Below are 24,819 nucleotides of genomic sequence, written 5' to 3'. Positions count from 1 at the left end.
GAGAATTGTTATACATTAGCATTCGTAGCTTTTAAACTAGCTGACTTTTGTTAGGCAAATTAGGATAATATAATCTATCAAATTTACATATTGATCAGACTAGATGGACGTTTGAACACCAATTGTTATGTGTCAAGTGTTTTATTGTAAAAATGCGTGTCATTTTGAACATAAGCGTACATATGTGTGTTAGAGCTCTACAAATTGTCAAAAGTGAAGTAAGTAAAAAACTTCAAAAAGCACAATTGCCTTGTTTGTTGTCTATAAAGCTGAACTTCACATTCTTTGTTGCATTTTAGGGGGGTTTGCACCAGTCAATCCACCTCAGAGTGCCACATTTTGGGTTAAAATGCCAAAGTTACATTTTGCCAGAGAACATGGAATTTCACATCAATCCTCTGTGCCCTTTTGCCCTAAAGTGGTGAGCTTCGGTCAGCCGCAAGAGAAGCGTGAATAGCCTAGAGTCTCCATGCTGGAAGTTCTCGCGGTGCTTGAAAATGTTCACATTCTTTAATTCCATATGTTTATTCATAGTTTATCTGTGCATTGCAGCTCAATAAATGCCACAATAACATTTTGGGCTAAAAAGCCAAAGTTACACTTCGCCTAACACAGGGATTTCACCTTGATCTTCTATGTGCTTATGCTAGTGCGTCTCGGGCGGCCTGAAAGCTGCACATGGTGGCAGGAGATTCATTGCTGTATTTTCATTCAAAGGTCCTCGAAAATTACTATTATGGATCTCACCAAGTTGCCAGGAGGCCACAGCAAAAATTTGCTACTCATCTGTTGCTTTATCTCATCTCGTGAGATGATTTTGATCATTTCAAATTTATCTCATTCTGTGCTTATTTGTTTCTGAGTTTGTGCTCCTAATTAGGAGCAAGTGATGACTCAAAATTAGGAAAGACATCATTGAAATAAAAGGAGATTGCTCAAATCTGGTTTTCTCAATTCAGAAAAACTCTCATAAGTGGAAATGGCACTCAAATCGCTTTGACACTATATCCTCATCTACCAACTGGTGAGGCAGCAATGTGGGGTTCAGTGTCTTGCTCAAGGACACTTAGATGAATTCATCAGGACAGGGAATTGAACTCAGAACCACTGAGTTGAGGAACAAGTTGTCTACCACTGAGCCATGTACAGGCTCAGGTGCACTGTACTCGATATGACGCGGCACATCAATGGAGAGCAACTTCAGAAAGGGCGTGTAGCAGCGATGAAGCAAATTTATTTATTTATTTTTGCTTCATTTGATAATTTATATACTTTTTAGATACTTCAAAAAAACTTCCAAATTGCAGACATGATGCCTGTGAGCCAGTAGTTTTAGCAAGACAGTGTCAGCCAGCATGCTGCCTCTCACCGTGTTTTGATCACGTCATAGAAAAGAGGACTAAGGTTCTTCACACTATCTGGTGGTAAACTTTCAGTCTTCAAAAACCAAAACCCATAATGCATTTGTAGCGGCCGATTTTTCGGTCACATCTCTAATTTGTACATTGAACCAGATGAACCAAATGAATCATGAAGGGGAAAAGATATCGTCATCGCACACACCATATAATTGTTTGCATTAGTCTAACACATATACAGTCTAACACATACATATGGTACAGGTTCTCGTAGGCACCGTCTAATTGTTTGCATTACTCTAATACACGTAATATAATTAATCAGGAAATAGTATCATTTTTATATTTACGGTAGGACTACACTACTAATATAAAATAAATAGCACACCATAGTTTAATGAGAAGAAATAGAAGAGATACACAATGCCGTCTTATCACAAGATTGACGCACCAACTCTTGCAATCAGCTCTCCCAGCAAAGTCCAAGGACAAAGCGCTTTGTCCTAAAACAAGTACAACCAGCCCGGACAGCAAAGTTGATAGCGGGCGTCCCAATCCGCGCACGAACCTAACTCGCCCGAAACCGGCCACAGAGGGGATGACCCAAAAGCAACGGCCAGAAACGCCTTCGACAAGGCCCGCCTCAGCAAAGACTTTAAAAAGACTGGACACTGAGATAACACAGATTTTTGCTGCTCGGAAACATGTAGCCTTGTTTTGGATCCAGAATTGTCCCTCCGTCGTCTGTTTTTGCCTTGTTTTTTACCATTGTCGACGAATAAATTGTCAACCTGCTTTCGGCGAGTCTTTTTCAAACTTTTGGAACATGGAGTCAGTACAAAGGGTTAATATCAGAGAGAACGCGCGAAGTTCTGCCTTCCCGGTTGGTGCGCGCGGGGGCAGCGTCAGCCGAGTGGCACTTGTTTTGGCTGTCGCTGTTCCCGAGTGCGTCTTGGCCGGGGGGGCGAATTTCAACAACCAGATGTTATTTAATTATTTGAACGATGATATTATTCTCTCAGATTTTGGCATGACATGAATTAGGATGTGATTGGACTTGTCAGAGCAGACACTACTCTTTCTTGCAATGAAAGAATCTTGAGAACCCAAAATGAGCAATTGCAGACTGGAAGACCAAATTGAGAAATATTTGTGACTGGCACAATATAGAGTTGCTTGGCGAGATCAGTAAAAGAGGCAGCTCTGAGGCAAGTTTAAGAAATAAAATACTTTGCTCATCCATATCTTTAACTGAGACATGACGGAGATTGTGAGTCTAAGTAAAGAGATCAAATTGAGACGCATTTGAGATCAACACAAGATCTCCTCATTGTCTCTTGGTGAGATCTTGAAAGGAGACAGCTGTGAGACTTTATTGAGAAGTCGTGCCAGTAGAACTATTCTCAAGACCTTCTCATGTAATGCTCAGTATGAGACTTACTTCTCGCGAGACAAGAAAACCACTTTGGTCTCAGTTATTGCTGATTCACTTCTCAGAGATGTAAATGAGACACGAATAAGATCTCCAAGGGCGTAGGTTTGGTCTCAATATTGGGAGGGATTTTATAACATAACCTGGATGTACACTTTTTGCTGGGGACCAAACAGATTGGGTGAACGGGGGTCAGGACAACATTTCTCACAAATATGAACCCAATTAATTGAAAGGCTAAATGACCAATACAAAATAAATGTACTGAATTATTGGTTCAAGTGATAAAACCGTTCGATTCAAACTTGTTTTCAAAAAATCCTAAGGAAACATCTTGAAAACCTCAAGAATAAATGTCTGTATTTTATCAGCAAACTTAAATTGCAATATTTGAACATGACTTCAAGTATATTAACATACACAAAAAATACAAAATTTTTAATCATCTCTTAACTATCCAGGAATGCAAAATATGAACATTTGTGTTAGGACCACTCAACATTGTCTGTCTAAATAAAGACATTTAATACAACTGAAAAAAACTTCAGTTAGGGAATAACAAAAATACATCAAAATTGAGCCTTCCTTCAGGTAAAACACTACTGCTTTTGTCGACAAGCACAGCCAAACTCAACAAAAAAATGAAAGCTCCTTTGAGCTGCTTTAGGACCACATAAAAGAATAGAAATGATAACTGGGGAGAAGGCGGTAAACCTCGATTCACTACATTTCTCATATATTAATTAAAGTTAACAGTAGAAAACATACAGGAGTTGTTAGTTTTGAGGGTTAGAAAATCCACAGTTTAATGTTATGCTAACTCTGATACAGGTCGGACTTTCAGTAGCAAAATTTGTGGTATGTTCCCCACCTCACAACATTGACGTCTTTTTAAATTACTTGCAGTGGTTGCTGGTGCTGCTTGCTAAGAAAAAAAAAATCTAACATTCCTCCAATTCGAAGGGGCTTAGGAGGCGGCATGTTGTATAACTCACCAGCCAATCAAACGTACGTATGAGGGGGAAGTCAAGGGAAGTCAAGTCAAAAGGGGTAAATGTAAGCCTGAACATAATGAAAATAATTCACTTAATAATGGTATGGTCAATTCTATCCCGTTAACACATGGGAAGAATGTAAATTACTTTATAACTGAAGTCATTATATAATGTAAATACAGTTGCTTAAAAGTTGGTGGGGACAATCTGAGCATCCTAAAAAGTTGGTAGTTTTATGTCCCTACCGTCCCTATGCAAACCTACGCCCTTGCATCTCATCTTCAGTTTTGCTTTGCGATGGGCGGGTTCACGCTTGTCATTTTGGCCATTAAAATCCTAAATTAAATTTCATCTAAAAACCACCCTTTCAAAACTTTCACAAAAACACATTTCACAAAAACAAATAATACTAATTTTGAGGATGCCAAATTATCTCTGATCTAAGGGAGACCTGTGAAACAACACCAAACAACAATTTTGGTTTTGCTTTATTATTCAAGGTCTAACTGGTGATGACACAATCCGCAGCCTTAGCAAAATGTCATACCAATATGACTAAAAATAAATTCAAGAGCTTACCTTTTCTGTGGTGGGACCTGCTCCTGAGAAGTGTGTGCTTGTGACCGAGCAGATTGTGAAAATGCACCTTCTTTGACTTCTTATCCTCCAGTTCTGTTGGACAGAGATCCTGACATTTGCACCACTGAGAGTACTCAGCCCAAGCGTAGAGCCATGACGCAATGAGTAGCCATGCACTGACCTTCATCTTGAGTCCAAAAGCCCTGCCTTTACTATCTGCATGCAAGTCCAAAAACCTACATTGGTTTTACTGAGTAAAAACCTACATAAATTTAACATAATGATCTAATAAGCATGCCTGTGAACCTTTTATCACACCCTCTTTAATTTAATGCCTCTTTGTTACCATTCATCCACCTCATTGGGTCCCTTTCCCAAGAGAGATGGAAAAGAGGAGGGAGAAGTTGGAGGAAACCAATAACCACCCCCCACCCTTCTGCCAACACCCCAAAAAACAAGTCAAAAAAAAAAAAAAGATTCAGATCTCATGCTGTGAAAATACAGACTGTCATGTAAGTTGTAACAAATATCTGTCTCTGTGAAGTTGTACCCCTATCAGTTGAACTGTACCCCTATCAGTTGAAAATTTATAGAAAAATGATGTAATTCGTTTGTGCTATTTTGGGCTGCTATCATTTTTAAATATTAACAATTCTTCTTTAGATCAGTATATTATATATATACAATGGGGCAAATAACTATTTAGTCAACCACTAATTGTGCAAGTTCTCCCACTTGAAAATAATACAGAGGCCTGTAATTGTTTTCTGTAACTCTTCACAAGCTTTTCACACAGTGTTACTGGTATTTTGGCCCATTCCTCTATGCAGATATCTTCTAGAGCAGTGATGTTTTGGGTCTGTCGTTGGGCAACACGGACTTTCAACTCCCTCCGCAGATTTTCTACGGGGTTGAGACCTGGAGACTGGCTAGGGTACTCCAGGACCTTCAAATGCTTCTTACGAAGCCACTCCTTTGTTGCCCTGGCTTGTGTTTGGGATCATTGTCATGCTGAAAGACCCAACCACGTCTCATCTTCAATGCCCTTGCTGATGGAAGGAGATTATCACTCAAAATCTCTCGATACCTGGCCCCATTCATTCTTTCCTTTACGCAGATCAGTCGTCTTGGTCCCTTTGCAGAAAAACAGCCCCAAGGCATGATGTTTCCACCCCCATGCTTCACAGTGGGTATGGTGCAATTCAGTATTCTTTTTCCTCCAAACAAGAGAACCTGTGTTTTTACCAAAAAGTTATTTTTTGGTTTCAGCTGACCATAACACATTCTACCAGTCCTCTTCTGGATCATCCAAATGGTCTCTAGCGAACCGCAGACGGGCCTGGACATGTACTTTCTTCAGCAGGGGGACACGTCTGGCAGTGCAGGATTTGAGTCCCTGGCAGCGCATAGTGTTACTGATAGTAGCCTTTGTTACTGTGGTCCCAGCTCTCTGTAAGTCATTGACTAGATCCCCCCGTGAGGTTCTGGGATTTTTGCTCCCCATTCTTGTTAGCATTTTGACGCCACGGGGTGAGGAGGGAGTTGAAAGTCCGTGTTGCCCAACGACAGCCCAAAACATCACTGCTCTACAGGAGATCTGCATGGAGGAATGGGCCAAAATACCAGCAACAGTGTGTGAAAAGCTTGTGAAGAGTTACAGAAAATGTTTGGCCTTGGCTATTGCCAACAAAGGGTACATGACAAAGTATTGAGATGAACTTTTGGTATCGACCAAATACTTATTTTCCACCATGATTTGCAAATAAATTCTTTAAAAATCAAGCAATGTTATGTTCTGTTTTTTCCCACATTCTGTCTGTCATGGTTGAAGTTTACTGATGTTGACAATTACTGGCCTCTCTAATATTTTCAAGTGGGAGAACTTGCACAATTAGTGGTTGACTAAATACGCATTTGCCCCACTGTATATACACACACAGTCATGTGAAAAAAATAGGACATCCTATGGAAGCCTGTGTCTTTTCTAACATATTTGGTCATATGGATATTTAATATCAATTTTACCAACCTGAAGGGATTCAAGTCATAGATCTAACCAATTAAAACTGAAAAAAGATTTTTTTATATCTTTCTATAAAATGTCATTTTAAATAAATGCAATTTTAACATTTAATCCCACTTACAATGGCTAATATCACGCACAGGTGTATTGCTTCAGATTAGATCATCAGATCAATAACCAGTGTTTTGAAGGAGGCTTGCCTTTTTTTAAACCTCACATTTAGTTTGGTGTGCCCCTGACTGTTGAAGTGAGGGAAAACACCATGTTGAGATGAAAGGAGCTGTCTGAGGCCTTCAGAAAGAAGATTGTAGATCTTATGAGTCTGGTAAGGGATTTCAAAAGAATATAAAATCAGCCATTGCAATGTCCGGAAAATTGTCTACAAATAGAGGACATTCAAAACAACTAACAACATGCCCAGGTCTGGTCGTCCAAGCAAGTTTACCCTGAGAGCAGACCGCAAGATGCTAAAAGAAGTCTCCGAAAACCCTAAAATGTCATCAGGCTCTTGCTACTGTTGATGTGAAAGTGCATGCATCTACAATCAGAAAGAGACTTCACAAGTTTAAACTTCATGGGAGGTGTGCAAGGAGGAAACCTTTGCTCTCCAAGAAGAATATGAAGGCTAGATGGAAGAAAGAACCTCATACCAACTGTGAAGCATGGAGGTGTAAGTGTTGTGGTTTGGGGATGCTTTTCTGCAGCAGGACCTGGCCAGCTCATCATCATAGATTCCATCATGTATTCTATCGTGTATCAGGGGGTGCTTGAGAAGCATGTGAGATCATCAGTGAAAAAATTAAAGCTGAAGCAAAACTGGACCCTGCAACATGACCATGACCCAGAAAATACCAGTAAATCCACCAAGGACTGGCTGAAAAGGAAGAAAAGGAGAGTCCGAGTTGAAGCCCAGATCTTAATCCCATTCAGATGCAGTGGAGTGACTTGAAACGGACTGTACATGCAACGAACCCCTCAAACATCTCACAGCTGAAAGTATTCTGCGTTGAGTGGGGCAAACTTCCTTCAAGACCGATGCTAAAGACTGATAGATGGCTACAAAAAGTGTCTCACTGAAGTTATTTCAGCCAAAGGGGGTAATACTAGCTATTAGGTGGTAGGGTGTCCTAACTTTTTCCTCAGCTAAAATATGCATTTTTGTTGATATACAGTATTTGGTTTAATGTGTAAAACAATGTCATTTTTTGTTGTTTACCTCCAATTAAATCACTTTCTTTTCCAGACATAAAGAAAAACAAGATCAGACATTGATATGTGAACATTTCTTGATAAATATTTAACGGGGTGTTCTAATTTTTCATTTTAGCTTCGGGAGAAAATACTTTTTCAAATTTTTAAATTTTAAAACAAGTACTTTTGTACTTTTACTTTTGTATATTATTTCTTACATACTTGTACTTTGACTTAAATATTTTTTGCACCTGTATCTGTACTTTTACTCGAGTAAAAAATAAGTGAATACGCCATCCACCACTGACAGCAAAGCAACTTCAAGAGTGCTCTCTCCTGCCATATTATATTGGGGTAAATTCAGTGGCCAGTTGGTGTAACTGCAAGTAAATATCCTCCAAATCCAAGCTAGCCGACAACTTGCCACCCATGTCAACTACAACGGGCCAATGTTGTTTTTGTCAACAATGACTATAACGAAAACATTTCTACATTTTTTTCATGACGATGATGTTGCTTTAGCCGTTAAAGGTCTATGCTGAATGATAATCACACACTAAATGTAACTCACAGCGTTAGCATAGGATTCGTAAGCGTCCTCTTAAACTCTCGGACAACTTTTTTTACATGCAGTTCGTGGCGTCCATTTAGGTATAGTTAATTGAAAACAGTGTTCTGTTTTCTTGCTAAGTGTTTATTATCACCGAATTGGCGTTGTCCTTGTAGACACAATAATGTGTGCTCATCTGTCAATGTTCATTCGAAATAGTTGGAAACCTTTATTTATTTATTTATTTATTTTTTGGAGTAAAAACTTTTAATTTTACACACGAAAAACATTTTTAGTAAACGTCGACTAAAACTACAAGAAAAATACATTTTGAGATGACTAAAATATGACTAAGACTAATAAGTATTATAATCCAAAAGACTAATTAGACTAAAACGAAAATTAAAAGGGCTGCCAAAAACAACAATGCAAATGGCATATCCTGTCAATACTTCTATGCCCAAAGAGCTACAGTGGTTAAAAAAAAAAGATACAAAGTAACATATAGGGAAAGATAATATCTGTTTGGAATATGAAATATTTGTGTATAATATATATAGAAATTTATTATTAACCATGTGTCCAACGAAGTGGACATCATGCATCCCTCAGTATATTCTTAAACACGTTACACAATTGTGTCACTTTTTATGACTGTTTTGGTTATAAGTTAGTAAGTCATTGTTGTAAGCAGATCATTTAAAATATACATTTTTGTGCAGATTAGCTTTAGTTTGCATTACTATATGTATTTTATCAAGGCCGGCCTAGCCTATACGCAGACTGTGCAGCTGCTTAGGGCCCCTGACCACTCGGGGGCCCCCAATCTGGCAACCTCCTTTTATACGTTGTTAATAAACCATTGTGAATAATGTGGCGCGCATTGCCGTTTATCTATGTAGACATCCATTTTCCTTTCATTACAATCTGGCAACCTGGGGAGTGATGTTGAACCTGCTTTGCAATGATTGGTGCTCAAACTTGCTTGGGAAATAGATGCACAAATATGTCGAAGAGAATTTATCTTTCTGGAGCAGAGAAATGAAAGAAGAAGAAAATTGGAGAAGAAAAGAAACAACAGTATCAATGTAATAGAGCATGTTGTTGATGTTGTTGTTGTTGTGCAAGACACTCCGATTTGAACGTTGTTGTCAGCTGAGCTTGTCAATATGTCGTACTGGTAATTGCCATTGGCCGCAGGGCGAATGCCTGGAGCGAATCAAGTAAAGCCGAGCGAGTTGTCACCTGTCGGCAATGGCAAATGTACGGCTTCTGCTGATTGCAGTAAAACGAAATATTGGCATAATATGCATTTGAAATGGTGGGCCAAAATTAGGGGCCCCTTGGCATTATTTTGCTTAGGGCCCCCAAATGGCCTGGGCCCTGGCCCTGTATTTTATCTTATTCAGGCCTATACATGGTGCCTATAGTGTTGAAAGTGTTGACATTTTCTAAAAATAGTTTAAATGTTTATCAAAGCATAACGGGGATCAAGAGTTTCTATATTCACAACAGAACACAAGTTCATTTATCTTTGATAGTAAATTTACCGTAAACTGTTGAGTGTGCACGTGCATGGAGTCTGAGTTGGACGTCTCTGTAACGTCATGAAAAAGTCATATTTTAAAAAAAATGTATAAATATATATGAAATTGAAACAAAGAAGAACAACACATCAGAAAAAAATCTTGACCAAGGATTTCATAATTCATGTATCAGAGGGTTAATGTACATGTGTAGAACATACACTCATTCAAACTATACTCACATAAGCAAATCTAGGACTCTGAAGCCTTCATACATTTTTACATGAACACTGTTTCTTACATAGATTTTATCAGGAACTAACTGAAAAGGCTAGTCAACCAATAGATATATTTTTTTAAACCATTGAGAAACATTGTATGTTTTAACACTTTTAAAAGAATACAAAATAAATGAGTGTTCAAACAATACAGAATTGAACTTTGATTTCACGAGAGCAACAAATGCATTTAAAAATAAATCAATTTAAAAATGAATTAAAATACCTGGGCTTAGCATCAAATGGTAGGCTATATTAAAAAAATGAGGATCTATATAAAACAAAAGAACAAAAAAAATGGAGTTTAAATGTTTTTTTTTTTTGTTTTTTTTTTTTACAATTCTCTTGACAAATCGTTTAAACCGAAATTCCCACAAAAAAGTCTAAATATTACTCAAAACTACATTACAAATGCATAAACAAACATATTAGCTTAAACAAAAACTTAAAGTCTTATGTCGGCCAGCGCAGGGAGCAACTAGATTCAGCCTAGACGAGTTATGTCATATTCACTGTGGCCACCAGATGGCAGTATATCCTCCCAAACAAACTAAATGCAACACTTTCAAAACAAACTAACCATGACTGATTAAACGAATCATCGAAGCAGCAAAATTGAATTCCAAGCTTTCTTCTAATCGATTTACTCGAATTAATCGTTGCTGCACTAGAATCGTCTGAATATATGATTTTAATTCCATTAACAATACTGTTTAAGATTTCATTTGGGGGGTTGTATACACTTTAAGGAAGACTGTAATGAAAAAAAATCTTATGACTGAACATGAACTGAAACTCAATCGCATACGGTATAAATGCACCAACTTTGGCAGTGTCCCCCTAACACTGATTAATGTTTGTGTGGTGAGAGTTGGGTGGGGAGGTGATGGCATACATATCACAATCGGAGGGCAAACTAGCCAAGAATGAGAACAGCAAGTGAGAAGTTCTGCTTGAGTGCATCTGAATGCAGTATCTACTGGAGAGAAGTGCACCACATCCCCTTTGCAGTTTGAGCTTTGGGCTCACACCTCTTTACACTTGCATTGCGCTTTCTCTGGTCTTCCCGCCCCCATTTCTTTATATCTCCAGCTGGCTGCGCCACAAAGACTTTGTCCGCTGCTTTCGAATGATTCCTCAAACCCCCACTTTCTTTGTTCTGCTCATTTTCCCACTACCCTGACAAACATTAGACCCCAAAATTATAATGAGGAAGTGAAGAAAAATGTGGTAGGATGAAGGCAGATGGCAAAGATAAAAGAAATGAGTGTGCACAATCATTTGATGAAACTTCTACTCTTATCCCAGCTATACTGTAGCATATTTCTGAGTGCCTCTTCCAGCAAAGTCAAGCCAATATTATCTGGTAATCATGTGGTCATGCCAGGTAGATAGGTTCCAGATCCCACCCAGTTTCACAACTTGTGTGAAATCTTGGAGCTGGTTTGTTGTGGACCACAAGGATGTATAAAGACATGGGCCGGAACTAATAGGATTGGTCTTGATTCATTAGATTTCCTTTTAGTATCTTGATCGGAATTTTTCTCCACAGCTCAGCGGGCTTCACGCTTACAATAATAATTAAAAACAGAAAAACAAAAACAAACTTAGCATGGATTTGTCAGAGTTTCAAGATTGCAAGAACTCATTGGAAGCACCAGATCGGCCATAGCAGAAATCCATTTGTGAGCATGTAAAACTCACATCTTAAATTTTCATATTCACATTTTTTAAAATTAATATCTTTTAGAAGGGACGGACAAGGTTTTAATAAAGTGCATCCCAGCAGAAATACCGTAATTTTCGCACTATAAAGTGCACCTGACAATAAGCCGCTACCCACCAAATTTGGCACAAAAACAGCATTTGTTCATAGATAAGCCGCACTGGACTATAAACCGCAACTGTTATCACTGTATTATGTGATATTTACACCAACAGAAATGAACCGGTAACACTTTATTTGACAGCGGCATCATAAGACCAAATGAACTACAATGAAGCTTTGAACCAATTGGCTGAAAAGCTTCATTGTTTCAAGAAGCTTCATTCTGCCATCACTGCTCCCTTGGGGGAGACAGTCCACCTCTGCTGCCACCTGCTGTCAACACTGTTGTTATACAACATGCCTCCTAGCATGCATTGCAGCGCTACAGATGTAAATAACAATCAAAATTCATGTTCTGAGCTAATTATTTCTTCAGTTACTGTTCCAGTTGTTTCATTAATTGCAAAGTATGGTATTTGGTAACACTTTATTTGACAGTGGCACTGTCATTAGACAAAAATAATTATGACATGACACTGTCATGAGCATTTATGAATGCTTATGACATGTCATTTAGTATTATCCGACAAAATGTCTCACTTTTGAATGGATGTAAAAGATCCAAGCCGGACATAAATGGAGTTAGTGACATAATTTGCCGGATGACACTTAATGACATAAGGGTTCAGTAATGCCCATGATAGTGTCATGTCATAATTAAGACGATCTCAGTCAAGACACCGCTGTCAAATAAAGGGTTACCTATTAACCCAAATAAATAAAACAAATAAGCCGCACTGGACTATAAGCCGCAGGATTTAAAATGAAGCAAAAAAGCGGCGGCTTATAGTCCGAAAATTACGGTAATCTTGTTCAACCAAATGAACAAAACTGGATTTCATTTAATGACATGTAATTGTGGAGAAAAAGCTCAATAAAAGTAATTATACTATTTCCCGGAAGTAGACCAGGGGTTCCCAAACTATTCCACATCGGGCCGCTGTGGATGCTGGATTTCTTTCCAACAAAACACGACAACACATGTGTAGAAATCTGGTGTTTTACAAGTGTAATCAGTTGATTGTAGTCAGGTGCTGCTTGTTTTAGCAGAAACCTCATTGGTTAAACGGACTGTGCTCGATCGGTAGGAACAAAAACCAGGATCACAGGGGTCCTTGAGGACCGGTTTGGAAACCACTGAAGTAGACAAAACTGCTGTGAGGAGATATTGTTAAGTGCCAGAACTGTTTTTAGCCGATCAAACATGAATATTTTAGCAGAGGTGGGTACTATAACCTATTACAAGACCATATTAGGCCAAAAAAAAAATGCAGAAAAATCAGATTTCTGACTAGAAAAATCTACAGAAAAGAAACATAACCCTATAGGCGTAGTTTGACCTTTATGGGAGTTGGCGCAAAACCTGTTGATGACCCCGAACGCAGTGTCAGCAATAAAATAAAATTACACTATATTTATATTATATATACTGTAGGTGTGTGTGTGTGTGTGTGTGTGTGTGTGTGTGTGTGTGTGTGTGTGTGTGTGTGTGTGTGTGTGTATGTAAATGCATCTTGACAATTGCCACGTTTACATGGAGCCAAATATTCCAATTACAATCGGAATATTTGTTCAAACCGAATAAATGTGTTCCATATAAACACCTCATTCAAAATGAACAGGCCCAAACCGAATGGAATTTCATTCCGATTCACAGGGGTGGAATATTCCTTTTCCCAAACCGATTAGAAGTAAAATTATATCATGTAAACAGGGAAGCGGAATGGTGTCTGGTTGCGTTCTTTCTGCACATGCTCCGTACTGACGTGGTGACGTCACTTGGTGACGTAAGTAACGTCACTTGCAACATGGCTTCCAAGCACAGCGCACCTAATTGGAGTCCGGCGGAAAGATTGTATTTAATTCAAACTTTAAAAGAATTTAATATAATTGCTCGCTTAGACGGGCGTAAAACGAGGAACAGTGAACTATTTTAAAAAGTTCACGAGAGGTTACACGAAGCAGGAATAGACCAGAGCGTTGACCAGATTAGAAATCGGTGGAAAATGCTGACAACCGGCTACTACAAGGCAAAAGAGCAAAACAGCAGAAGAGGATACGACCCCACAAACACAACAAGTGGGTTAAAGTTAAAACAGCAGCACTCTGACGATCGATCTCCATGTTTTGCAACGTGACGCTTTGTTTTGATTAATCTGCGCATGTCAGACGGCAGTTGTCAAACGTCCTTTCGAAATAAAGGCAGACACATGTAAACGATGGATCGGAATAGATGAAGTGACATGTAAACAGCTGATCTGAAATTTCCATTCGGAATGATTTGAATCGGTATGAATAAAAGTCAGCATGTAAACGTGGCTAATGTTTGTGTTCAGTTCAAGCTCAGTTGTTGTTGAAGCTTTTGAAAGCTTAGGTTTAAAAAAAATTCTAAATATTGCATCCATCTTGCCTCCTCAGGTCACGTTTTGGCTAAGCAAAGCAAAGGACCGTCTCTAAGGTGCTAATCACATGATCTGTTCGAAAATAATGTGGAGCCATTATGAAATACTTGGTGGGATTCTTGTTCATTTCATTCATTTTTGTTTGTTTATTGCTTTATAAGTGTTATAGACAACATTTTAATTGCTAGGTCTTTATTTTAAATGGGAAGTTCAAAAATTTTGACAGGCTTAATCTTCGAGTTAGGGGGGTTTAATTAGTCAATGGAGTTGATTTCAACAAGTTCCGTGCTGTTTGTCAGTTATTTGTTGTTTTGAGGGCTCCAGAGTGGCTAAGCTAGCGCGAGTCACTGGTGTGTTACACGCAGCCGTAGGTGGCGTTGATTCATGCCAGTCAGTTCACACCCTGTTTTATTTTGGTGGGTTCCCTTTTGTTGCTCAGTGTTACCTTTGTCAGTCTTGTCTTGCCTTCCCCTTAATCACCTGAGTGCCCACACCTGTGTATCATTAGCCTTAGCCCTTAAATTCCCCTCTTTTGCCTTGTCTTGTGCCTTTTTCCTGTGAGAGAAGCTGTAAGAAGCGAAGACACCATCTTCAGTAAGTTTTGTTCTTGTCATGTTTTGTCCCAAGTCTACATTGCCGAAGCTTTTATGTTGTTACTTTGGTTTATTTTGAAGCTGGCCTGTGCTACATGCCAGTAAAATAAACTCATTGGAAACGGCGTTCCTCCCTTTGTCTCTTGCATTTGAGTCCAGCCGTGTGTGCCCCCGTGACAGGTGCCTGCTTAGCAGGCCAATAAAAAACATTATTAACAGATGTGACATACGGTAGTCAAATAAATTCAAAATTCAGATCGTTGTTTGAAATCTTTGGTATGTATTTGTTTGCCTAAATAATAATTATTCATGACATTTAGGGTTGTGGGTGGGTTGTTTTGTTTCTCTTATGCTTTTGGTTTCCATTTTTATTATTTTGTTTGTAAATTTGTCTATGTACATGAAAAAATTGAATAAAAAATATTTGAAGGAGAAATACAAATGCGGCCAAAATATGGAGGTAGATTTGTGTCTTTATTACTCAATAAAAAAAGTTGCTTCAATCAAAATGTATATTTTCAAAGAAAAAGTCACTTCAATCAAAAAAAAAAAAAAAGTGAATGCAAAAATTTGAAACTCGAAAAAAAATTTATTTGAAAACTATTTTTCTTTGAATTTTGTTTTTTAATTTGTCTTTTTTTTTTTTTTTTGAAACAAATTTTTGGATTGAAGTAATGTAGTTTTGCGTTTGGCGTTTTGGCAAGGACATTTGTCTTTATTATTCAATCAAAAAATTAGTTGCTTCAAACAAAAATATATATTTTCAAAAGAAAAATCACTTCAATTAAAAATGTCAATCATAAAGTTTGCACACTTAATTTTTCATTGAAACTTTTCTTCGATTGAGGCAATCCTTTTTGTGTTTGTCTCTGGCAAAAATATAGTAAAATCTAATATGTTGAATAAAGAGGGAACAACTTCAATGTAGGAAAAAGTAGAGGAGTAATGTTTCTACTTCAAAAATCTACTCTGGTAAAAAGTATGGTGTGGTAAAACTACTTAGAATTTTTTTTTTTTTTCCTCAAAGTTACTATAGTAAATGTAAAACGTTGCTAACATTCTATGTATTTTAGGTAGTCCACCATTTCCGTGACATCAGTTATACCCACAATTTCCTAGACTATTGTGATGGCAATGTTGTTTACATGCGAGTCATTACTTAAATAGTGGTACAGATGGATTTTGCTCAGGGGGGAAAAGGATAGGAAAAAATATAGTCGTGTAGGTTGGTCCATGTTGCCGTAGTTTGGTGTATATGTGACTCTGTCGGCTGTACTTGGGTACTCCCAGTCAGGAAGTGTATAGCCGTTTCACACACAGATTTTACTCAACACAAAAGAAGGCCGTGCCAGTGTGCCACACTGTTTGGCTTTTGCTGTGCAAACAGGATGGAGGGTAAATACACTAGTCCACTGGTGCTGGTGCTTTCTTTCACTTTGTTGGCTGTTGGTGTACAATATTTGCACCTAAAAAAGTCTCTTCTGAAGTTTATGTCCAAATGTTTCACACTCCAGTCAGGGCAAGTAGAAAAACAGGAGCAAATAAAGGCTATGTGCATGTGGAGGGTGAGGGAGACTCCTCATTTGATGAGGTAGTAGGTACATGTAGCTTTTGGAGAGTCATATGCTGCCATCGACGCAACAGCGTTTTCATGGACGCACTGCTTATTTCAGAGAGACAATGCCAATCCTGATTCTGCACATTACAACAGTGTAGCCTCATACTAAAAGAATGCAGATAAAAACTTTGGATGTGGTCAAAAAAAAAAACTTGTAGCCTAAACCTTGAATTTTGAAGAGATGGTTTTATTAAGATAAATTTCATCTGACTATATATAAAACCTAATAAACTATTTTTGCAAATCGTCATTTCGCCGGAAAACAATACAGATATAGAATGAAAACACATGAATTCATGAATTAATACAGTACATTTTTGTATTCTAGCAGGATGTGATGTCAGCTCATTGTAGTGTGGCCACTCTACTTTCATGACATCTTTTTATAATGTGACAGATTGTCGGGATTGGCAAAAAAAAAAAAAAAAAAAAATTATGCAGCTTTAGCTTGTCATAAAGCAGTGGTTCTCAATTACTTTCAATTCCCCCGCCCCCACGAAAACATAAACCTTTCGCTCGCCCACTCTGCTGCCACTGTAAATATTTGTCTAAATTATTATTATACACACACCTCTGCATAGCATTTTGTATTTTTTAATATTTAAGAAAAGTAATATACTTTATTGAAAGTTGATCTATAACTTTATTAATATTGTTTTGTTTGTAATAGAAAAGACTTAACAGCGCATCAGTTTACCTCAATTAAAACAAAAAAAAGTCACATTCAAACTGTAAAAATACACTCAAGGTACATTTTTGACCATTTGATATTGAAAATAATTTTCATAAATTTTTAAATTTTAAAACATTTAATATAACCAAGAAATAATTCAAATTGATTTGCAACATTAACTCATGAGGACAATATGCCAAACAATTTAACGGGAACATTAACTCATGAGGACAATATGCCAAACAATTTAACGGGGGAAAAAAAAAAAAAAAAAAAATTGAAAAAAAAATTACTGTCGTTTTGACAGAAGGACAGTTTTAATTTTTGCTGCAGGTAGTAGCTCCTTTGTAATGGTGTGGGGTTATTTTGCACTGAGCAACTTGGCTCATTGGTTTACTGATGTAACACTGACAAAGCGGGACCATTGTTGCCAATATTTGGTACGTTTTCACAAAAAAAAAAAAAAAATTAAAGCGGCTTATCAATGTGATTGGGGTCTACTGTCTTTAAGTGACGTCTTAATTGATGTGGCTTCCTGATGTCCGCTGCAGATATTTTTGACACAGTAAACAGACTGGTCTTTCCTCGTTTCCCAATGTACTAAAAGTCAAAGCCAAACGATATACACTTAGTCATATGTCCTTGTCTTAGGTCTTCATATCTCCAGTGCTCTTTGCTGCGCACTCTGAAAATGAGCGGCACTGCCACCCGCTTAGTAGATGTGCAATTACATTTTATTCTAGTACAGGAAAATAGCGCGCCTCACTATTTGAGAATTACTGTCTCAAAGGTAGTGGAGAGATACCTTGTCTCTTCAGCGCTCCTGAGATGACTTCGCGTGGAGGAAGCATAACATGGACAGTTAGTTTCATCATGGCGTACTGCACGCAACATGTCACTTTTGCTCATTCATATTCATGACATTAGCAACTGTTGCTTGGCGGGTCAAGCTCGCGTCTGTCCCTAATGCTAAATGCATGTAAATAGTGTACGAACGAGATGTTTATTGAGCTAAATCTACCAATTCTGTCCGACAATGATGTCCCTGGTGGAAAATTCACTGGTAAAGATGTGGAAGAACATACAAATGTTCAATCAAAGAGATTGCTTGAGTGTCGAGGGCTGAAAAAGATGGGAAAAAGAGCCGACCTAATCCAGAGGTAGCTTTTTTTATCGAAAACTTTTTCTTGTGTGCATTGCCTTACGCCACTGACAATGACATTCTCCTGTTTCAACAAATCTATCCTTTACCACCATATGCCCTGTCTTTCTTATATATTATATCCTCTGGTTGTCTTACGTCTCTGTCCGTTCTTAGGGGCAATTTACATTGCTATTTTTGTGCAGCGATTGCAAATGGTACTCAGTGACAGCCAACAAACTTAATTTTTTTCAATAATAACAAATCTTAATTCTTTAATTTATTTACACTTCCTCCTTAGTAAACTTGTTTTTTACAACAGAACAGTAACAACAGTGGTACTCACTTTCATTATCAGACAGAAGCAGCACGGCAAAACGCCACGCTAAAAAATAAGTAAAAAATAGCAAAATGGCTTACCTCTTGTCCTTTGTAGGACCATGGCCCCCAACAAAATGTTAACTGCATATGAAGGTGAATGGCCTTACCTGGCGTTAAACTGGTCTTTTGAAAGTCCGCGCAAGTTGATCCATTATTCGCATTTTTTCCTCCCGAGTTTTTGGCTTAATGAAACGTATGACGAAAACATCCTTCATATGTCGTAATGTCTAGAGTCGTTTTCTACAAGTTCCATAGCAGCAGTGTTTACTCAGCACGTTCCTTTTTTATAGATTACCGGCAGAAAACAAGCAGTACTACCATGGGTTGTATGCGAGGGCGCTTCTATGTTGACCCACTTCTGGTTTACGATGGTGACGTCACGGTCTAAAAATAGCATTTGTACGGTACGCTATTAGGCGCAGTGTGACATCACACCATGACCAATTTTAAATCTGCCTGTTTGCAGAGCGGTTTGTCTTAGAAAAACGATGACAGGTAGATGACAAATTTTAACCAGGTTGCACAATCATTTTGACCTTTCTTGGAACACACAAACTTTTGTTTTGCTTGATAAAAACAGCATATATATATAATATATGCTCACCGGCCACTTTATTAGGTACACCATGCTAGTAACGAGTTGGACCCCCTTTTGCCTTCAGAACTGCCTCAATTCTATGTGACATAGATTCAACAAGGTGCTTGAAGCATTCCTCAGAGAGTTTGGTCCATATTGACATGATGGCATCACACATTTGGTGCAGATTTGTCGGCTGCACATCCAAGATGCGAATCTCCCGTTCCACCACATCCCAAAGATGCTCTATTGGATTGAGATCTGGTGACTGTGGAGGCCATTTGAGTACAGTGAACTCATTGTCATGTTCAAGAAACCAGTCTGAGATGATTCCAGCTTTATGACATGGTGCATTATCCTGCTGAAAGTAGCCATCAGAAGTTGGGTACATTGTGGTCATAAAGGGATGGACATGGTCAGCAACAAAACTCAGGTAGGCTGTGGCGTTCCAACGATGCTCAATTGATACCGAGGGGCCCAAAGAGTGCCAAGAAAATATTCCCCACACCATTACACCACCACCACCTGCCTGAACCGTTGATACAAGGCAGGAATGATCCATGCTTTCATGTTGTTGACGCCAAATTCTGACCCTACCATCCGAATGTCGCAGCAGAAATCGAGACTCATCAGACCAGGCAACGTTTTTCCAATCTTCTATTGTCCAATTTCGATGAGCTTGTGCAAACTGTAGCCTGTTTCCTGTTCTTAGCTGAAAGGAGTGGCACCCGGCATGGTCTTCTGCTGCTGTAGCCCATCTGCCTCAAAGTTCGACGTGCTGTGCGTTCAGAGATGCTCATCTGCCTACCTTGGTTGTAACGGGTGGTTATTTGAGTCACGGTTGCCTTTCTATCAGCTCGCTCGAACCAGTCTGGCCATATAAAAAAAATATATATATATATACAGTGCCTTGCAAAAGTATTCGGCCCCCTTGAATCTTGCAACCTTTCGCCACATTTCAAACATAAAGATATGAAATTTAATTTTTTTTGTCAAGAATCAACAACAAGTGGGACACAATCGTGAAGTGGAACAACATTTATTGGATAATTTAAACTTTTTTAACAAACAAAAAACTGAAAAGTGGGGCGTGCAATATTATTCGGCCCCTTTACTTTCAGTGCAGCAAACTCACTCCAGAAGTTCAGTGAGGATCTCTGAATGATCCAATGTTGTCCTAAATGACCGATGATGATAAATAGAATCCACGTGTGTGTAATCAAGTCTCCGTATAAATGCACCTTCTCTGTGATAGTCTCAGGGTTCTGTTTAAAGTGCAGAGAGCATTATGAAAACCAAGGAACACACCAGGCAGGTCCGGGATACTGTTGTGGAGAAGTTTAAAGCCGGATTTGGATACAAAAAGATTTCCCAAGCTTTAAACCTCTCAAGGACCACTGTGCAAGCCATCATATTGAAATGGAAGGAGCATCAGACCACTGCAAATCTACCAAGACCCGGCCGTCCTTCCAAACTTTCTTCTCAAACAAGGAGAAAACTGATCAGAGATGCAGCCAAGAGGCCCATGATCACTCTGGATGAACTGCAGAGATCTACAGCTGAGGTGGGAGAGTCTGTCCATAGGACAACAATCAGTCGTACACTGCACAAATCTGGCCTTTATGGAAGAGTGAGAAATAGCTTTCTTCTTGCCAAAGATATCCATAAAAGTCTCGTTTAAAGTTTGCCACAAGCCACCTGGGAGACACACCAAACATGTGGAAGAAGGTGCTCTGGTCAGATGAAACTAAAATTGAACTTTTTGGCCACAATGCAAAACGATATGTTTGGCGTAAAAGCAACACAGCTCATCACCCTGAACACACCATCCCCACTGTCAAACATGGTGGTGGCAGCATCATGGTTTGGGCCTGCTTTTCTTCAGCAGGGACAGGGAAGATGGTTAAAATTGACGGGAAGATGGATGCAGCCAAATACAGGAACATTCTGGAAGAAAACCTGTTGGTATCTGCACAAGACCTGAGACTGGGACGGAGATTTATCTTCCAACAGGACAATGATCCAAAACATAAAGCCAAATCTACAATGGAATGGTTAAAAAATAAACGTATTCAGGTGCATTTGCAAATAAATTCTTTAAAAATCAAACAATGTGATTTTCTGTTTTTTTTTTCCACATTCTGTCTCATGGTTGAGGTTTATCCATGTTGACAATTACAGGTCTCTCTAACATTTTCATGTGGGAGAACTTGCACAATTAGTGGTTGACTAAATACTTATTTGCCCCACTGTATGTATATATATATATATATATATATATATATACAGTGCTGCTCGAAAGTTTGTGAACCCCACAGCGATGGTCAGATTTTTTGTAAAAAAAACTAAAATAACCTTATTAAATGTTAAGTTATACCCAAATCCACAATACTGACATTCCAAATAATGGACTGAAACAAAAGAAATAGTTATATTGTCATTCTTTATTTAACAAAAGTGGTTGATTTAAGAAAAACTCAGATATCATGTGTGCAAAAGTATGTGAACCCCTTCAGTAAATAGGATATTGCGCCTCCTTTTGCAGAGATTACCTCAACCAAACGGTTTCTGTAGTGACTAATCAGCCTCTCACATCTACTTTGGGGGATTTTTGCCCATTCTTCCTTGCAGAACGCAGTCAGTTGAGAGAGGTTTGATGGGCGTCTGGCATGAACTGCTCGCTTCAGGTCCCGCCACAGCATTTCAATGGGATTTAGGTCAGGACTTTGACTGGGCCAGTCCAGAACACGAATCTTCTTCTTTTTCAGCCATTCCTTGGTTGTATTGCTGGAATGCTTTGGATCATTATCATGTTGCATGATCCACCTTCTGCCAAGCTTTAACTTCAAAACAGATGGCGTCAGGTTATGTTCTAGGATTTGACAATATTCCTCAGAATTCATGATTCCCTGGACTATGTGGAGTTGTCCAGGTCCTGAGGATGAAAAGCAAGCCCAGATCTTGACATTCCCACCTCCATGCTTCACTGTTGGGAGAAGGTTCTTTTGGTGGTATGCAGTGTTGACTTTTCGCCAGACATGGCGGTTTTGGTTGTGACCAAACAGTTCAATTTTGCACCTACATCAGTTGATGAAAACTCTTTTTAATTTAGTCTCGACAACACAACTGTTAAAAAAACAAAAAAAAACTACTGACTTGATTGATTAGGAAATCAGGTTGAAATAATAGAAAATTCCAAAATGTTGAGGGGGTTCACAAACTTTTGAGCAGCACTGTATATATATACTGTATATATACACACAGGTAGTCTCCGGGTTACAAACAAGATCCGTTCCTACGCTGGCAACGTGACCCGAATTTCCGTGCAACCCTTTAGATACCCCAGAAATCTCAATAACTATCCAAAAACATGTATTATACGTCATTGCACCTTCCTTATCAAGACGTTGGAGCTAAGTCCTAGCTAGACAGGAAGCTCAGTTCCTAAATGACGGTGTAAGGCGTCCGTGTGGTTTGCCAACTTTATTCAGCTGCTAATGACATCAACACTTGCAGAATGGTACTAAAATAAAAATGAAATTAAATCAGTTTAATATTCAATAACAGCAATTCAAATTTGCGTATTTAACTACCTGCTGATACAGCAGTAACAATCACAAACGATTAGCATGTACGGTATATGTTAGCATACGCACATTATCAAAAACAATCACATTAACTCACTCCAAGTATTCGACCACAATTGAAAACGCACAATAAGCAGTACAAAAGGTGTTATATACAGGTGTTGCCTCTTTGGATGCTTCACACGCAACACATGTGCGCAAAGGCTTTCCTTCCCCTCTCTCTTACTCGGCTGCGCGAGTTCATGTGTGAGCGTGCGCTCTTCCTTGGGTACGTTCTACTTCGTGTGTACATGCGCTCTTACTCGCGTGTGGAAGTACTAATTGCTCTATTGCTTCCTGTGCTAATATAAAAGCATGCATCACAAAAAAAAATTTTTTTAATTTGGAATGCAGCCCAAAGCGGGTGGTAAACTCCATCTAAGGCTAAACACCGGCACGGGACCGATAGTCGACAAGTAGCCATCTTCCGATGGAGCACGCCGCTCTGGCCAGTCCGGCAGGCGCTGAGGGCAAGGCAGGCCGAGCCCGGTTTCCTGGCAGTGGGACTTCCGGCAAACACCGCGATTTCTCGAGCGTTGTCCCATGGCGTGCGGGACGCGAGGCGGGCGCCTCCGTCCGGAGCAGAGCCAGGCCCCGAATACACCGCGGCGAGCCGGACGGGAGGGGCGGATATCCGCCGCCACTCATCTCCGGTTCAACTCATCGAGCACTACGGCCAGGCAGAAGCCTGACGCTGGTGCTAATTTGGCTGCCGGACAGACTGAAGGGCACAGGCGGGAGGAGATGCCTGATGAGAGACCTTTTTTTTTTTTTACCGAAGTGACCCGAAAGCCCAAGCCCCGGATAAAAAAATAATGCAGTTTATACGACCACCATTCTTTGTGAAAAACATGCCGATCAAATTAGTTTCACCACGGACATTTGGACAAGTGATGTCAAGTAAGCATGCTTATCATGACGGCGCAGTGGTTAGATAATTTCAACATGCACCAAACCACACATACAAGAAGTCAGCCAGTCAGTAATGCATTCAGTCCGCTGTTATTGTATGACGTCTTAATCAGATCATTCTTCTTAAATCTAGTCAAATAGTTTTCCCATCTTGTTGCCATTTGATCTTATTAAGCCAATACATCTAAAAAAAAAAAAAAAAAAAAAAGTCATTTTTCACCTAAATCAAGAAAAAACTGCTTTCAAATAATGTTTTGAACCATACCTATTCTTGAATAAAGAACATTTCTGACAAGTTTTTTTTAGGATGAAGTATAATAATTTATTGCTTAAATAAGGCAGTTAAGCTGATTTTCAGCTATTTTTCTTCAAGAAAGCTGAGTAAAAAACACTTGAAGCGCTGGCAGATAATTTCACTTATTTCCAATAGATTTACACTGAACACAAGGGAATTTAACTAGTTTTAAGGAGGTGTGTTTTTGCAGTGTAGTAATGTTATATGGTAGGAATGGCTTACTTTTAAAGGCATTTTTTTTGCAACATAGGTGTTTACCCTGTAAGTAACTGTTGCCAATGTTTACCACTACACAATGTCAGACAATCTGTCATTATTTAGATGTTGGAATTTACTCCTTGTTAACATTTGATGTTGAAAAAAAAGAGCAATAAATTATATTTTTGCACAGTAATATTTTCACTTGTGTACACTGTAAAATTTTACATAGATGTTTTAATTGAATTATCGGCTCTACATTATCGGTTATTGGTCAGAACGGGGAGGAAATTATTGGTTATCGGTATCGGTTGAAAAATGTATTATCGTGCATTGGTAAAAAGGTATATAATGTGATAAAATTACTCTTAAGGCTGAGTTATACTTACGCGTCAAACCTGCGCCGTCAAGGAAGACCCGAGTTACGACCCTGCGCCGTAGCCTGACGCGCTCCTCTTGAATTTTCTAACCTTCGCGTCACGTAAATGCGTATGACGTGGCAGAAACGGACTGTGATTGGTCCGCTCAGACTGTTGTTTCCAGTTCAGCGTGAAATCCCCGCTATTGTAGAATAGAATCAAACATTATTTTCTACACGCAAAAATGGACCAAGCTGACGGGTGTATCATCGAAGAGCAAGTCT

General features: G+C 38.9%; 1 protein-coding gene across 5 annotated transcripts in view; it reads right to left on the bottom strand.

Annotated features, from left to right (window-relative positions):
- The window catches only part of robo4 (roundabout, axon guidance receptor, homolog 4 (Drosophila)), an 89,650-nt gene extending 84,945 nt beyond the window's left edge, over positions 1–4,705 (bottom strand). For 4 of the 5 annotated variants that reach the window (XM_057821326.1, XM_057821329.1, XM_057821328.1 and 1 more), the window contains exon 1: positions 4,365–4,705. In XM_057821326.1, coding sequence (XP_057677309.1) covers positions 4,365–4,551 — 187 coding nt within the window. In that variant the 5' untranslated portion in view covers positions 4,552–4,705. The remainder of the gene's footprint in view (positions 1–4,364) is intronic. The other variant, XM_057821327.1, reaches the window with a different exon arrangement.
- Positions 4,706–24,819: the final 20,114 nt, after the last annotated feature.

This window comes from Corythoichthys intestinalis, chromosome 18 (assembly GCF_030265065.1).
Source record: "Corythoichthys intestinalis isolate RoL2023-P3 chromosome 18, ASM3026506v1, whole genome shotgun sequence".
Taxonomy (NCBI): domain Eukaryota; kingdom Metazoa; phylum Chordata; class Actinopteri; order Syngnathiformes; family Syngnathidae; genus Corythoichthys; species Corythoichthys intestinalis.
The sequence above is the reverse complement of the archived record's forward strand: the minus strand, read 5'-3'. Positions and strand labels throughout refer to the sequence as shown.